Source organism: Centroberyx affinis, unplaced genomic scaffold (genome assembly GCF_046629955.1).
Source record: "Centroberyx affinis isolate AG114_WGS23_722 - 3 ecotype Tasmania unplaced genomic scaffold, CSIRO-AGI_Caff_v1 ptg000220l_1, whole genome shotgun sequence".
NCBI lineage: Eukaryota > Metazoa > Chordata > Actinopteri > Beryciformes > Berycidae > Centroberyx > Centroberyx affinis.
Genome location: NW_027278909.1, coordinates 172,501 through 190,000, shown reverse-complemented (window position 1 = coordinate 190,000; position 17,500 = coordinate 172,501). Strand labels below are relative to the sequence as shown.

The 17,500-nt window shown below is 45.0% G+C and overlaps 1 protein-coding gene across 24 annotated transcripts in view; it reads right to left on the bottom strand.

The window, feature by feature from the left end:
- ssbp4 (single stranded DNA binding protein 4) overlaps positions 1–17,500 on the bottom strand; it is a 75,923-nt gene that overhangs the window by 40,170 nt on the left and 18,253 nt on the right. For 21 of the 24 annotated variants that reach the window (XM_071541599.1, XM_071541592.1, XM_071541606.1 and 18 more), the window contains exon 4: positions 16,241–16,325. The exons of the other annotated variants lie outside the window; for them this stretch is intronic. In XM_071541599.1, coding sequence (XP_071397700.1) covers positions 16,241–16,325 — 85 coding nt within the window. The remainder of the gene's footprint in view (positions 1–16,240; positions 16,326–17,500) is intronic. 24 annotated transcript variants of the gene reach the window in all.

Genomic DNA, 17,500 nt, shown 5'->3' with positions numbered 1-17,500 from the left:
GAGAGGCAGCGCAGGGCTGAATGAAAGGAGTTTGAAGAGGAGGAAGTGAATAATGAATCTCATGAAGGAAAGATATTAAGGACGAAGGAGAGGAAAAACTGTGTTAAGAGAGGGAGTGATGAAGGACAGTGGGGCAAACCTAGTGGCAGAGCATCTATGGTGAACAAAACAAACCACAATGAAATACTATCTTGTATTTGTGTAATGATGAAATTCGCTCTTCACAAATGATGCAGTCCCCCTCATGGCCAATCGGCAACAAATCCTTCCTGTCATCATGTTTTGACCTGGAATTGTCGCGCCTCCCCTTGGACCAATCAGTGTAGTTCTGAAAAAGCTGGAGTGCAGTGCTGAAATGCATCATTTCACCCCTAAATTTGGTCAAACTCCGACCAGCGCTGTGTGCAACGGACAGACGAACAAATGAACAAAGTTGTTGGAAATGCTGCAAATGAAATAGAACCCTGTGGTTTTGAATCTATAAGATTATTGATTGTATTGCCTGCTTCTACCAAAAGTCTATGAGGATCTATAGCATGGCTAATGCTATTCAACCAGAAATGGAATGATGCAAAGTTGACTTTTGCTTTCTATTCAATTTCTCCCTCCAGTTAAACCTGCCCTTTCCAACAAGCCAGATATCCATACCATACTCATGCTAGCAGCTATCAATATCATCATTGTCACCCACTTTAATGATTCTTCAAACATTCTTCTTCTACTCTGAAACTGAAGCATACAAATCCAACTTTGAATCTCCAAGCACAGCAGAGTGAAGCTAAACCGGACAGCGCAGACATCTAGACGTTATCGTCCCAGTGTGTGTGGGAGCATGTCCGCTGGGTATATGGGAAGAGTGTTAAAGTGTGGAAAAGAAATAGAGTTAACAGGTATTCCCCTCCTCCCCCACCCGACAGAAAGGGGGGAGGGGGTGAGAGAGAGAGAGGGAGAGAGAGAGAGAGAGGGAGAGGCAGGAAGAGGGAGGATATCCTGCGAGAAAAGGCTGTGATATATGAGCAGGCCACTTCAAACAAGCAGGGGGAGGGGGACACTCCTTCTCCAATAAAACCAGGGGAGGTAGAAGGAGGAGAAGAGAAGAAAGGAGAGGGAGAGAAAGACAGAGAAGTAAAGAGAGAGGTGCAGTAAAGGAGAGGCGGAGGGGGGTAGTACAGTAGAGAGGGAAGTTGGAGGGACGTATGTAAAGGGGCCTGGTGAGACGGCGCTGAACCGGAGTGGATGGATGTGGAGGAGAGTGGGATGTTCCCCCCTATAGCAGGGCCATAAAACTGCCCCATAGTAGAAAAGCCCAGCTGGCCAGGAGTTACCTATAGACCAGAGTCAGCAGGGGGCAGCTTTAATGTTGAAATAAGGCCCATCCACTGACCGGGACTACAGCAAAACAAATGGTAGAAAAGGGCTTAAAAGGCAAGCGAAATCACACAGAGCCACTCCGACAGTCAGACACACACGCACACACACACACACACAGCCATGTGCCCACAAGAAGTGATTGATGATTTCAGGAAGCAGCTCTTGGGCAAAGGAAGTCCAGTCTGGGTCAGGCTTCATCTACACAGCCAGGCACGGGCACCATCTGCATGCACTCAGAAGCCACACACACACACACACACACACACACACACACACACACTCCTATACTGTTGACATTCGATACTGTTCTTCTGATGCTGTTTAAAGTATAGTGTCATGTCACTACTATAGGGCAGAGAAACACAGTATGAATAGGGGAGACAAAGGGGGAGGCAGAGAGTCAAGGTGAGTGCAGAGCGGAGGCAGGGCAACACAGCGTGCGCTCCACAGTTTTAGGCAGGGTGTGTGCCATTGTGGGCCAGCATGGGGCTGTTTTTGACGGCAGCCATTACAACGAATAATTGAACAGCAAATGAAGACAAATGATATGATTGCAGTGCGCGTCCCAGCAGTCAATCCGCTATCTAGGTGGTTCCCATTCAAAGCCATTGATCAGCTTTACAACCTAAGTAGCTGGCCAGGAAACTAAATGGTGGCGATCAATGCTATTTAACAGATTATTGACTGCCGACTGGTTGCTGCCTGAGATCAAAATAGAGAGGGAGGGATGAAGAAATAAGCAAATAGAAGAACGGAATGAAAACACATGAAATTGGAATCGGTTCCTTTGCTTCACTGATGATAAATGGGAAAGAAAAACACTGAGACAGCAGAGAGAGTGGAGGGAGGAGAGAGGTTGCTTTTTTTGCGTGCGTGTCTGAATAGTGCGTGTTCATGTGCGTGTAATGAAAGAGAGGAAGAGAGAAAGAAAGAAAGAAAGAAAGAAAGAAAGACAGAAAGAAAGAAAGAAAGAAAGAAAGACAGAAAGAAAGAAAGAACAATGTTAATTCAGTTAGCGGTGCATGGTGATGAGCCAGCATGTCAGTGTTATCTAAAGGCTCTCACTAGCACTAAAGGCTGGTTCATGCTTCATGTGTGGCTAAATGTGCAGCTGACCTGCCGTCTGTGTACATTGGTGTTCATGCCTCTCGCGCTTCTCATGACGATTGCGTGCCCCCAAAAAAACTGCACTTTATTGGCACTGTGGGAAAATTCAGCTCTCCACATTCTCCAAACAGAAACAAATAACCCCACTGGAAATCAGACAGTAGCTCCAGTTCCTCTTTGTTTAGCCAATCCTGGACAGAGGCGCCTGTCGCAATTACGCCATTTTGACAGTGCGCACTCCACTGCATGCATTTCCGCATGAAGCATGAACCATCCAGCATGGTTGTCGAAATCATGAGTTTATGAAAATGTATCAGTACGCTTCTTAACATGAGTTTTTGAGGGTTTTTTTATCGAGTGTTTCACAGCACACAGGAGTCCAAGGAGAAACTGCTATGGAGTGAGTGGGGAAAACGTACAGTGTGCATGTGTGTGCATGTGAGCGTGCATGTGAGCGAGGTGGTGGTGGTGTGTGTGTGGGGGGGGTGTTTAACAACCTCCAACAGTCCCAAACCACTGTAGTGTTTTACATACACAGTAGTATGTTACCATGGTGACTAGGCCCAGTTCTGGAGCCTGACCCATGAGGCTGCATGTTTGTGTGTATATGTGTACATATGCTCTATATGTGTGTGTGTGTGTGTGTGTGTTGCTGTCTAATGTGTTCATATGTGCATGTGCTCTGTAAAACCTGCACATGAGAAAATATAGTGCAGGCCTGCTACACTGATGGGCAGCATATATGTTTTGGTGAACCTCACATGCGTTTCAGCTCTGATTCATCTGCATTTTTTGAATGTCTTTGGTATCTCTGTCTACATTTTCTGAAATTTACTTTAAGAGAAAATACTATTTGTGCATTGAAATGGCATAGAGCAGTCAAGCATCAGTGAATCGCTGTTTGCATGTGCATATGGGAGTGTGGATACGGACTTAAATATGGCTATATGTACGTGCCTGTGAGAATGTGTGTGTGTGCCTATGTGTGTGTCTGCCTGTGTGTGTGTGTGTCTGCCCGTGACTGTGTGTGTGTGTGTGTGTGTGTGTGTGTGTGTGTGTGTGCGTGCATGTGTACACACTCCTCTTGCCTTTTCTCAGTTCAGCAGAACCTCATTAATTCAGCAGGAATGGAAATCATTTCTGCACGGAGTGCACAGGAGACAGAAAGAGATGGAGAGGAAGACGCGCGGGAGGGGGAGGAGGGGGAGGAGGGAGGGAGGCACAAAGAATACTCAAATTTCTTTATTTTCCTCTACTGAAAATGATTCAAATTTTGGATTATTTCACCCAAGTTCCAGATAAATAGCACTATGAATTCACCATAATTGTCACAAAGGGAATTCTACACAATATATGCATGATTCTTAAAGTGACACTGAGATTAATAATTATGTGTGATTTGGTCATTTGGTCAGCAAACTCTTGGGAAATAATCCAAAATAACACAAATGTCTAATCTCCGCCTTGATTTGGTTCATCTAGACTGAAATCATTTTTGTATGTGATCTCATAAAATTAATATGTGCTTAAAAACAAACAAACAAACAAACAAACAGACTGGACAAACAACCAAATATAGCAAATGTCCAGATGGATACATTAATAAAAAGGTAATCTTCCTTATGTAGCAGCAGATCAGTGCAGAGCCTTTTACTGGAGCCTCCTCCCTCCCTCCCTCTCTCCCTCTCTCCCTCCCTCCCTCTCTCCCTCCCTCTCTCCCTCTTCCCCTCCTCCTTCCATCCCTCCCTCCTGCAACCCACCACCAGACAATATGGAGCAGACAGTAATCTGGCCATGCACTGAAGAGATTACAGCATCTAGCAGAACAGTTCAGCACAGTTCAGCACAGTAGAGAGCAGCTCAGTTCAGCACAACACAGAGCAGCACAGAGCTTCTTACAGACAATACACAGTACAGAGCAGCACAGCAGTGCTTCTGTGCTTCTGTAGGGCTGCAACTAACGAATATTTTCATTATTGGCTGATCTATTGATTATTTTTTCAATTAACTGATTAATCATTTAGTCTATAAAATGTCGAAAATAATGACAAATGCCCATCACAAGTTACCAGTGCCCAAAGTGACGTCTTAAAATTGCTTATTTAGTCAGTTAACCAGCAACCAAAAATCCAAAGTATTCATTTTATGATATGAAATGAATGGAAAATGGAAAAGCAAGCAAATCTCAGCATTTGTAAAGCTGCAACCAGCAAATGTTTGCTATTTTTACTTGATAAATTACTAAAACAAATCGATTATCAAAATTGTAATTGGTTAATGTTCTGCTGACTGACTAATTGATTACTAACAGAGCAACACAAGCAATCCCCCAAAACCAAGCCAACAAAAACAGGAATCTAACGATATGTCGAGCCGAGCCAAACCAAACCAGACCAACCATTCAGAAGAAACCTCTCTCTCTCTCTCCCCCCCTCCCTCTTCCTCTCCTCTGTAACCAGTGACATACTCAGAGAGGCAGAGTTTTGCACACCGCAGAGCGATGGCTGGTATTGTCACATACTCCTTCAGTGAAAGCTGACCTTTTCAGAGTGCAACGGAGTGCAGTGCACTGTAGTGGATCTCTCTATTCCAAATGTCACTTTTAACAGAAAAGATTTGATGTGATAAAAACAGATCAGACACCTCAGACAGGACACGCAGGAGGGAAAAACATACACACACAACCGCAAACACATCATATGTGCACACACACACACACACACACACCAAAGCACAAATACATACAAATCAACATTCAGTCAATATCGAAACAGATGTGCTGTCCTATATAACCATTGAACTTAATCATCAGAGATATAAATATCTGATCTGCAGGCTTACATCCAGCCAGCAGAGTTGAGGTTGGAGTTCACACATTGCTGTTGTAACTAAATATGTGATGTGGATTTTGGGATTTTCCAGTTCTCTCAGAAGAATTAAGCTTAACTGCAGCAGGGGCAAACCCTGACCCCGCACTGACCTTAAGGGCTGGCTAATAGCTCGAGTCCAGCTCACCCGGGACAACAAGATCAACCCGTCACACACACACACACACACATACACATACACAGACACACACACACAAACACAAATGTACATACAGTAAAATACGCATCTATTTTTAGCTCTATTGTCTTCACGATGCAAGATCCTGAACTATAACCAACTGTGGTCTACAAAGAAGTATGCACATCAAACTTGGCAGGCGCAGAATAGAAAATCTCCCCAATGAAAAAGGATTTTTCCAATAGTCTGTTTTTAAGCCCAAATCCCTTTTAACAAAGAATACCAATGTCTGTTGCAGGGAGACAATTCTTTTTGGCTGGGTTTTATCCAGGATCATCTCTTAAAACAGTGAGTGTCAGTGTAGGTTAATATACAGTATAAATAAACAGTGATAGCTAGTCTGTCCCATTCCTGTCTGTTCGGCAGTGTAATGTACTGTTCAGTGCCAGCAGAGCCAGTGTGTGTCTGAGGCTGTCAGCAGCCCCTCTGCAACAGGGCTTTAGCTGACTAGCACACACTGTCTTCAGGACAGGAGAGACGGTGTGGGGCAATGAGCACAGGCTAACACGGACACTCAGTGTGACATTCAGACAGTGTGATTGCTGTGCTAATTTACCGTGGAACCACTGTGTCTCTATGTGTGCATGTGTGTGTGTGTGAGAGAGAGAGAGAGAGAGAGAGAGAGAGAGAGAGAGAGAGAGAGAGAGAGAGAGAGTGTGTGTCAGCAGAGGTGGAAAGAGTACTGAAACATTCGACTCAAGCTGAAGTGCTGTTTCTTCAGTTCACTTCCACTCAAGTCAGAGTAAGGGTCACTTAAAAAATTACTCGGCTAAAAGATTAGCTCAGTGAAAATGTACTTACAGACTTCTGGAAAAAAAATAATAATTGAGATTCTGAATTACATTCTAAAATTGTTCTCCTCGCCCCCAAAATTAACTCATTAGATTACCCGTTTTAGCATGGTCCTCGCAAATACTCTGATGGGTCGTTATCAGCCAAAGGTTTGAAGATGGTTTCAGTTGAATTGTATCAATGATGCTAATATCAATAATCGAGGGTTAATTCTGGTGTGACTGTTTTGTGATAAATGACAGACCCACTATCAGACCCACTATTCTTAATTAAGCCAAAAAATCAAACTTGCAACTTGATAAAAATATGAGTACAAGCTTAAAAATATGCTCAAATAGAAGTAAAAATCCAGACTTAAACCAAAACTGAAAGCAGTCCAAAAGTAGCATTATTAAAAAAGTCTACTAATACAGAAGCTAAAGCAGCTTGAATGTGTCACTTTCTTCTTCTGTGAGTAAAAAAGAGAGAGCAGCTAAAAAGGAAAAAGTCAAAGGGTTGAAAAGGCATAGAGGGACCAAGAGAAAGGGGCGAAGGGAAGAGGGAAAGAACAACTGCTGTAAAACAGAGAGGAGAGGAAGATTTTTTTGGATAAAGATGGAGAGAAGAGGCAGAAGAAAACATGTATGTGGGGGAAATGAAAGTGTCTTGGAAATCCCATTTATATTTTTCATAGAGATTCTGGACTACACAACAAAAGGCTTAAAAAATGATAACTTTACAGCCTACAAAATTACGTCAGACTTCGCCTCTCTATTGGGAGAAGGGAGGTGAAGGCGTAGCAGTGGAGAGGGAGGGAGAGGGGGGAGAAGACGAAGGCACAGCGGTGGACAGAGAGGGAAAGTGTAATGATCAAGAAGGGAGGAAGAGCGGAGGAATTAAGGTGTCGTAGTAAAGAGGGAGGTGCAGCTGAGAGGGGGAGGGAGGGAGAAGGGTGAAAGTTTAGTGGTAGAGAGAGAGAAAGAGGAGGGCAGGGAGGTGTAGTAGTAGGGGGAGATGAAGGTATAGTAATACAGGGGTGAAGGAGAGAGAGAGGAGAGAGGAGAGAAGATGATGAAGGTGATGTGGTAGAGTGAGAGAAAGAGAGGAGGAAATGAAGGTGTATTAGTAGGGAAAGAGAGGGGAGCAGAGGAGGGGGTACTGCTGAACAGGGAGGGCGGGTGAAGGTGTATTGGAGAGAGAGCGAGAGAGAGAGAGAGAGAGAGAGAGAGACAGAGAGAGGGAGGAACAGATGAAAGTGTAGTAATAAAAGGGGAAGGGGAGGGGGGTTGGTTGAAGGTGTAATGGTAGAGAGAGAGCGGAGCAGATGAAGGTGTAGTGGTGGAGAAGGAGCCAGGTGTGGCAGCAGCCACAGAGGTAATCAGTGGGCCAATGGGGAGTCATTCCACTCAGAGCGAAGGGGCTGGCGAAGTACCTGGAATAAAAATAATCATTACACTGCATTAAAGTCACTGTCTGTAAATATACCCTGGGTAGCAGTAAAGTGACGCACACACACTCACTGGGGCCCCACTATCAGGACACATACTCCAATACACACACTCACGTAAACGCGCACGCATGCATAAGGACATGTGTGAATACGTAAACAGACAGGGATGCTCACACACGCACATGCAAATAACATAAAATGCAAATGTTTGTGAGGATATGAGTATCTCTCTCTCTCTCTCTCTGTGTGTGTGTGTGTGTGTGTGTGTGTGTGTGTGTGTAAATGGTGTGAAAATCAGAGATTCCCTTGCTGATTCTCTGCATTCTTCTCATCATTACAAAGACATGCTTTTAACAGAAACAAATTGTGTTCTCCAAATATAACCCAACCAGCCCAAAGCTCATTCATTATCCCCCTATAACTTATAAGTGTTATTTTAGCAACAGAAACCCCGACAGAGGCTTGAATTGGATCTCTCTCCACATTTATTCTGCCTTTCAGTACTGCTGCCTTTGGAAAATGGGGATTAAGTCTGCATTTAGGAGAATTTAAATTGCAAATAAGGCTTTGTAATTGTTTTAGTCTTTAATCCTAGCAGGGAGGGCCTCAGTGTAATGCAAAGTTGAGACAGCCGAACATCTCAGCCATTCATCTGAGGAAGGACTGTGTTTGTTTCACCACTTGGTTCAATGAGACTTAATAAGCAGGGTGTCCGATCAACACAACTCATGCACGCACACACACACACACACACGTAGACGTGAACACGTGCACGCACAAACATACACAAACACATCCGCACACACACACACACGCCTCTACCCATGGGCTCATTGATAGTGAGGCCAGTTTATTTTGGTTGTGGGTTTGGGTGCCCAGCTGGTACTTGAGACTGGTGGACTGGCAGGCCTGGCAGAGCCGTACAGCAGACAGCAGACACACACACACACACGCTGTGCCAGGGACACACTCTGCCAGGCTGCAACGTCTGCCAACTACATGCCTGCCCATGGCCACAGAGAGAGACAGAGGCAAAGAAGAAGAAAGAGCAGGAGAGAGAGAGAGAGAGAGAGAGAGAGAGAGAGAGAGAGAGAGAGAGAGAGAGAGGGAGCGTGTATGTGTTTGTGTGTGAGAGAGAGAGACGGAGAGAGAGAGAGAGAGATTGTGAGGGTGGAGGAAGATTGGGAGAAGGAGAGAAAGATAAGGGTGGGATCGAATGTAAGAAAGAATATCATTGCAGAGAATGTTGCGCAAAAACAGGGAAAAGGTAAAACTCAGCAAAAACAAGGATGTTTGGCAAAAAGAGCAGTTCTACTAAGAGATGAGGAAGCACAAGTTACCTGTTCACTATGAAATACTGCAGACTATAGATCCATCATAGGAGATCATTAAGTCCTCAAATACTTCCACAAGACTTCCCAGTTCTTTATGTCCTGTACTTACACTGCTTTCCTCAGTGGACAGTTGCTACTGGGCGTTACAACAGCAATCAAGCTTGACTTAAAATCAAACTTGTCTCACATTAAGTCCACCACAGGAGCTCCGATGTGAACTGATTTCATTTGGGGACTTGGCGTGAGGGAGGAAATGGCTTCTCAACTCCCCGACTTCACCAACAAGACTGTATGTTTTAAGATAGGTTTCACTCCCTGGGACCTGCCTGACAATCCTTATAACCATCGTCAGTGTTTTAGACCTAATGAGGGACGGCAGTAATGGAGTGCTGCTCCAAGACTCGCTCTGGGAGGAGAGACCCGGGAGCTCCGCAGCTGGAAAAGCCGACTGAAGACCCGCAGTGACGCTTCACTTTGAAGAGAAAACTCGCTTTACTTGAAATTCAGTTAGTAGAAGAGTTAAATGTTCACAAATACTCTCCATTGAGTTACCTTAAGTTGTAATAACCTTATATCAGGTTGCTTTGCCCTCTCCCTACTCTCCTCACAGACTCTGGACAAAAAGTTATAAAAACACAAAGCTAGCGCAGGTTGCCAAAGGAAAGTTCAGGCTAAGCAAAAGCAGACACAGCAGAAGCATCATAATTGCAGTAATTTATACCATTTTGTGCAGGAAAGGGTCTTTTTACACAATGGATGTGTGGATGTGGTTTGGGAGTCGCCAGTGCTGAGGAACTTCAAAGACTGTGAGTGAGAGAAAGAGCGAGAGAGAGAGAGAGAGAGAGAGAGAGAGAGAGAGAGAGTAATGGCTAAGCACAGTCAGGAGAAGCAAGCGTTGCAACAGAAATACCAGACAAGATGCCACAGACACAAACACCTCCAGCATGGGAGGTCACTCTCAAACTTCCAACCCCCTGACAAATTGTTCACTCCATATTCCCCACAGTAAACTGGTTACAGATGAGGCAAACAAGTGATGAGTGTTTCTTTTTTAATTATTGAACCATAATTTATTTCCTGAAACTGGCTAAATTGAAAGAGAATTGGCAGCACCCACCCTAGTTTCACTAGCAGAGATAAACAAATGCCCTGAGGAGTTTCACAATGTCCCAGAACGTAGTGTTCATTTAAAGCATTCGTTTAAATTTTATGGATGATGATGTTGCAACTAAGAGGGCATTCATGGGTAACTGGGTTAGGGAAATTAAATGGTGCTAGCTGGAAATCTGCATGCAAGGAAGGAAAGTAAACGCTGCAGGGTCTGGATTCTACAATGACTTTGCTCAGGCAGATTCACAGCGTTTAGCCTGCTCTAGCTAGCAGGATGCATTGCATAGCTAGTACCAAAACTCAGATAAACTATGAAACGCAGACTTCAAACAGAGTCCCCAATGTCTTCAGCTACCTTTTTATTTTCTTACACACAAATCCACCCATCTCCCTCCCTCCCTCTCTAACTCTCTCTTTCTGCCTCTTTTTTTTGTTGTCTCCATCTCTCTATCTCTCCCTCTCTCTCTCCCCCTCTGTCTGTCTCCATGTCTGTCTCTCTCTCTCTCTCTCTCTCTCTCCCGCTCTGTCAAACACACACGTCGGCGCCCATGCTTGCACATTCAGAGAGTCGAGATCAAATGCTAAACCACAGCACAGTTTAAGCTTGCCCAGAATGAACCTGCGAGGAAGGGAATCATAAACAATATTTGATCTTCTGTTTCTGTCACTTCCAGACCTCCAGCCTAACACACACACAGCTTGAGGGCAGCACTTTCAGGCTTTGTTGCCTCCCTCTGATAGGGAAAGGTATACACAGACACAGAAGTCGACTGGCCTTTTTCATTTAGACGGTAACAACAGTAAACAACGGAACACAAAGACAGCCTCCTCTCACTCAACGCCTGTCTGCCTGCAGCCTGCACTCCACGTACTGTTTGATATTAAAAGACGACACAGGAAAAGGAGGGGGGGGGGGGGGGGGTTGGGAAGCGAGACGGAGACAGAAAGACGGAAAGACAGATAGAGACAGAGAGAGATGGAGACACAATGTTGTGGCATGCCGTTTCTGCGCGTACGTAAAACCTAAAACGGCCAGGGGAATCTGCGTGAAGACGATACGGCTGTGCCAACGCTGCCGACTCCATTCTGCCGCTCTCTTTCCATCCCTCCATCCATACCTACCCTGCCTATATTATGGATGTTATTATTATTCCTGCATGTCGTCATGTCGCCCCCGCTTCTCTCCTTCCCCCGAGCAAGAAAGCGGGCACTGCTGGCACCCAGCCAGATTACCCAATCAATCTCCTCTGAGAGAGGGGGAGGGAGGCGGGAGGAGAGGTGGAGGGAGGCAAAAGGAGAGGGGGAGGAATAAGAAAGAGCGTGGAACAGAGAGGAGGGGAAAGAAAGAGAGGGGGGGAGAAAGAGGTTGGCGGTGAAAAAGACCTGAGAGGAATTGAAGCAGGAAAAACGGTGCAGGATGAGTAAATTCTCTGTCTTTGAAAAAAGGACAGAGAGAGAGAGAGATGAAGACAAAGAGAGAGAGGGCTATGAAAGGAAAGAAAAGGTTTTATCGGGCAGTGTTGTTGAAATTCGGAAGGTGAGCACCTGGTAGGGCGATGTATAGAGACGGGGAGATGGAAGAGAGACAGCATACACACGTGCACAAACTCACACAGAAACACACACACACACACACACACACACACACACACACACACACACAGAGTCCAGACAAAGGCTTGGCCATCAACGGTTGTTTACAGAGTGCAGCTCCTCCCCTTGTGCCACCTGTTACTGTGGTCCAGCCTAACAAATGTTTAACCCTCTCAAAGAATCCCCAGGCAACAGCCAACAGGCTCCTCCATGTATCTACTGCCTGCCCACTGCACACTGGGAACGGGTTCAATTAACAAAATCCATGTATTCAAACCTGGTTTTGTCAATGTGAGACAAGGCACAGCGTTAGAAAGAAAATGTTAGACTACACATATTTGACTCGCAGACTCCTCCATCTCCATCATCGCCGTGCCTCATTCATGACAATTCCCATCGACAAGCCAACGGCTCAGCGGACTGGAGCGCCGCGATGTGAATGACGCACTTGTGGCACTAAATCTGTGACACTCCGCAGGCACTGAACTCAGAGCGGCATGAATCGCAGATGTGTGGGGTTGTGACCTCTGGATGGGGCAAAGCAAAACGTCTGTAACAACAAGGCCAACTGTATCGCTTCCTGAAAGGCTGTTTGTCTGTGATTGTGAGTGTGTGTGCGTGTGTATGTGTGTGTGTGTGTGTGTGTGAGACAGCGAAACAGACAGAGACTCATTCTTCTGTGTGCTTCAATGTGAGAATGTGTGTGCACGTGCGAGCATGCATGCTCGCTCGTCAATATGTCTGACTTTCTTCATCACAAAGCTCCCCTCCTTTCATCGTTCATATTGAGTTACTAAAGATGTGCCATGTTCTTGTAATCAAACGCATTTCCTCAACAAAGTCTTCTTTTGAGGAACGTCCAAATTCAAGCAGAAAAGAGGAGTCTAAGATGTGCAGATCTCTTTTAGGAAATAAACATGATTAAAAGGCAATGTGAAGAGGAAGGACAGAAACACAACTCTAACAATTAAGACTACAAGAGAGACCACTTAAATTACTTTACAGAGGTACAAGACTTCAGGCTGTGTTTCAGGTCTTTATGATACAGTATCATCTCACTCACTGTGAGTGTGTGTGTGTAACCATTTGCATACATGAGTAGGCGTGTGATACACACACATAGCTGTGCCTGCTTGTGTAAATGTTTATGTGTTAGCTTGAATGGCTATGATAGTAAATTCGCCATCCAGGGGTGAAGCCAACCAGCGATCCAGCTAGTCAGAGGCCTCCAGCTCCGGGAGCCAAGCCAGGGCTCCAATCCCACCGCAATCCCCTGGATTAGCTGTCAACCGGTCCCCAGATCTGAGGATTAGCACATTATATTCCATTATCTTTCCCAAACTGGAGAGTCCACAAAGTCTACATCATACCTCACCAGGGGGGCCAGGAGGACAGGATTGAGTAAGAGGCGCCTTCAAACCAGGCCAAACCGAGCCAAAGTGAGCCAGACTGAGTCAAATCAAACCAGTGACTAAGACTGTGCTCTAGCCTAATGTTCCATGTCACAGCGCTCACCAGAAGGAGAGCGCTGAGTAAGAGGTGCCTTCAAACCAGGCCAAACTGAGCCAAACTGAGCCAAACCAAACCACTAAGACTGTGCTCTTGCTCAATGTTGCCTGGCAACAAAATTAGTTCCAGGAGATAAACGGGCAAACTGACTCTCTCAATATCAATCTTATAGTACAGCACTGATCTTTCCTCACTGGTATACACAACAAACTGACAGGGTGGGTACCAGAGAAGACGAGTAACATAAATAACAACAAACCAATCCAAGAATAGGTTTATTTTACACTTTCCTCTTTCACTATTCGTGCTGAGCGACACACAGAGCGGAGTGTGTGTGTGACTCCTGGGAGTCGTGTTGTTTTTCACTCTGTGATCCAGGGGGACTCGGGGGAATGAGGGAGCCGTTATCAGCGAGGGGCCGTGATAGAGACTTGATCAGGCCGTCGGTCTGCGGGGACCAAGGAGCCAGAGTTAATCAGAGACAGACAGACCCCTCAACGCCCGGGGGATTCACGCCTCGACCCTCATACTCACACACACACACGCACGCAAACACGCACGCACGCAAACACGCACATACGCAAACACGCACACGTGGCCGTACTCACATGTGCAGCCACATACAGGTAGGTAAGCGTGTACATGCACACATATTCACATGCAAGCACTCTCACACACATCTTATCCTCATCACAGCATTTATAACCAGCAAGGAACAATAAATGCAATCAAGCACATACATTTGACTATGTAGCCTTGATATTGAATAGCATCACTCAACAGCGAACAACTAATCATTAATAATAAATGTGCAATAAACGTATGCAACACTGCTTCACAAACAGCCCTCTGAGTCGGAAAGCTCATTCACTCCGACCTCCTCAACTTCATCCAGGTCAAAGGTCAAGCGAAACATGAATCCTTGAACTAGAACAAAGATTCTATGTGTGTGTGTGTGTGTGTGTATGTGTCTAAAAGCGAGCTCAGATGACCTTGTTGCTTCCCATTTACTCCTATATAACTCTTATACTGCAGTTTACAGCTACATTTCATTCAAGTCATCTACAGTCAAATACAAGGCAGCAGTAGCGATAAAGGGACAGCACTAATCTAACTATGTAAATTTCAACCAACTGATTTGCTTAGCCAGAGACTGAAACACATAGAGCTTTAGCACTTTAAAAATGTGACTTCTACGGCAGCAGAAGTTGAGGGTGGAAGTTCAACCATACAGCGAGTGAGCCTGTCACACCAAAGCCGTTAGAGCTGAGACACACAGGTATCCAGCTGGCCTACCTCTGGAGAAAGGTGTAGGAAATTATATGGCATTTAGATTAATTAGGCACAGTTGTCAGATTTAATTAACTACTAGGTTTAATTAACCATGTAATTAATCTTATGGTGGTCTACCACATGCACACACAGACAGGCACACACACTCACACAGACACACACACACACATTCGCTGGTGCCCACACACACACACACACACATACGTAATACATGCACAACAAATGTAATCTGTTCAGCTGACAACTGCTCACACTTTTGCTGTCAAACCTCATAAGAGAGTTCAACTGAATGGGCTACTGGCTACAGGCTAAAACAGCCTGAATGAAATGCCTCTGGTAAGAATAGAACCTCTAATCCATTTCAGGTTTCACTGCTGCCCAGGTGGAACGATAATCTACCAGCTAATGCAGTGTGTCCAGTCGACATCCTAATACCCATATAATCCTTATTCAAATACATCTAAGGCAAACGTAATTCCAATATTTAACGTAGCATGGACATGCCAGAAAAGGAAGACATTCGGGTTAATGTATAGCAATCCACGTTAAAACCACAGTTGACCAAAAGGGAGAGGGTAAGGTCAGGGAGGATTTCTTAAATCTGGATCATCCACATCGTGGCTCGGTGTGTCCGAGTGCAGGTCACAATCAGCGGTCACATCAAAATGGTCATTTGCAGTAAGAGAGCTGGACCCACAAAGAGCCTTTCATTTGTAGTCAATCCATTCGGACGCCCCCCACACATATCAACCAGCACTTCAAAAAAAACGTGTGTGTGTGTGTGTGTGTGTGTGTGTGTGTGTTCTCAATAGGCTACTGAGCGACTGCTCTAACTCTTCAAGAGATGAGAGGGTCAGAGGGGCCGTAGACCCTGACCTTTCGACAACCCATTCAGCCCCTGAAGCCACCACCAGCATAGTGTGGCCAGCTCTTAATGTGCCCTCTATATATGTGTGTATAGCGTATGTGTATGCATGTGCCTGTGCGTGTGCGTGTGTGTGTTAATGTGCTTGTGTGATCAGCCAGCTGCTTTATGTGCTCTGACCTTTATTGGAGCCATGAGTGGACCAATAAAAAGCCAGGCAGTGCTATGACCTTTCACCTCCAGCAGACAGTTTAGGTAAGACCTGAGGGGTTAGAGGTCGGGGTTGAGGAAGTGCGGCCAGCAGCTGAGACACTGCGTCACGCTGCTTATATATTTGGTAGAAAGGTCTTACCTAATCAAGCCGGATCATGTGAAATGTGTGAGATTAGCATGAGGATTCTCTTTTTGATTTTAAAAATTCAAAGATGGAAGGCCTTTCCCATAAAATATAGAACCAGTGTTCATAGGTGTTGCATTTTTAAAAGCATGCTATTTCAAAAGTCTGGCTCAGAGTCTATCCCATCCAGCACAGAGGCTACAGTGGGCAGACCAGACAAGCAGAGAGTAAGAGACAAGACTTTAATGCACAGACATGTCAAAACAGGAACCACCAGTATTATCGTAGAAAGAATAGTCCCTACTGTTTGTGTGTGTGTGTGTGTGTGTGTGTGTGCACAAGCATGTGTGAGCAAATGTGTCCACGTGAGCAGATACGTATACCCGCCCCAAACACCTTCATACACAACTGGTAGGTTGGTTAAGTTCACTCACATAGTCATGGAAAGCCTTGGCCTCGCTGGAATGTTCGCATGTCTCCCTCCGGTCCGGGGCAGCGCAGTACAGATCCCAGAATACACTGCACACAGGACAAGAGAGCAACAACAATTAGGCACTTACTGCGTGATACAACAACATACTACGTTTCTGGATCAAGTGTTCCTGTTGTGGTATATGGTTGCAATTCCCTAATGGGTACAAGTTCATGTACACGAGTCTGAGTGCATGCGGTTAAAGTGAACTGATGGATGCACAAACGATCTCCTAACACGTCCAAAAGCAGACGCCCTGAGGAAGCTGCAGCCTCCGGTCCGGCCGATATTCAGGCTGCAGTCCGGCCTGAAGACTGCAGCTCAACTCCAGAGAGCTCTTATCTAGGCTGGGTCACCAAATGGAGTCTTTCCATCTTCCTCTCTGCCTGCCACGCCGACCTGGAGGTTATTGACCAATCAGCTGTGATTATATTACTTACTGCCCAATCAGCCGTAGTCATATTAGTTAATTAGACCAATCCCACTCCTCCAGGGCAGCAGGGGCCACCAGGTCCCACTCCAAATGGGCCCTTAATTACTACGCTGAAATTAAGTACCTGCTTAGCTGGTCCACATTAAGGAGTTCTCTCTCTCTCTGAAGATATTGATTTAATGGACAGCGTATAAAAAAGAACTGCTGAATTGGGACTCAAGAGAGAAAATTTGTACTTCTTTCCTTTTTTCTCCTTCTTTCTGTCATTCAAAAGTGCAAATAAACTGTTACATGCATTCTTTGTGCTGATGTTAGGAAAGCCAGCTTTGAACGGCCCTGACACTTGATATGACAGACTGCAAAATGGAGCAGAAAATATTAGCTGATCGCCCATAACAGTGCGTGTGTCAGAGAATCGCTCACCAGCACCCTGTCACATGTTGGTCATTTTTCAATGTAAAAGATGTTTAGCTATAACTCCTTGCTTTGATGGTTGGTTACACTGGGAGATAATAATTCAGGTTATTATCTCTTATCTTCATCCTTCTTTATGACATGAAGTAAAACTTATTGTACATCACTGATTCTGTTGTTTCTTTTTTCATTGTTTTGATTTTTGTCGTGTATCTTATCTGAGGACATCAAGAAAACAAGCGTGTAACTATGGGTATCCTTCAAATAAAAACAATAAACAATAAATTTCTAGCCTACGGCACATGATACCAACCACTCAAAGCATATGAACTGAAATAGAAATTTGTTATTAGAGTATTTAAAGATTAAAAGACA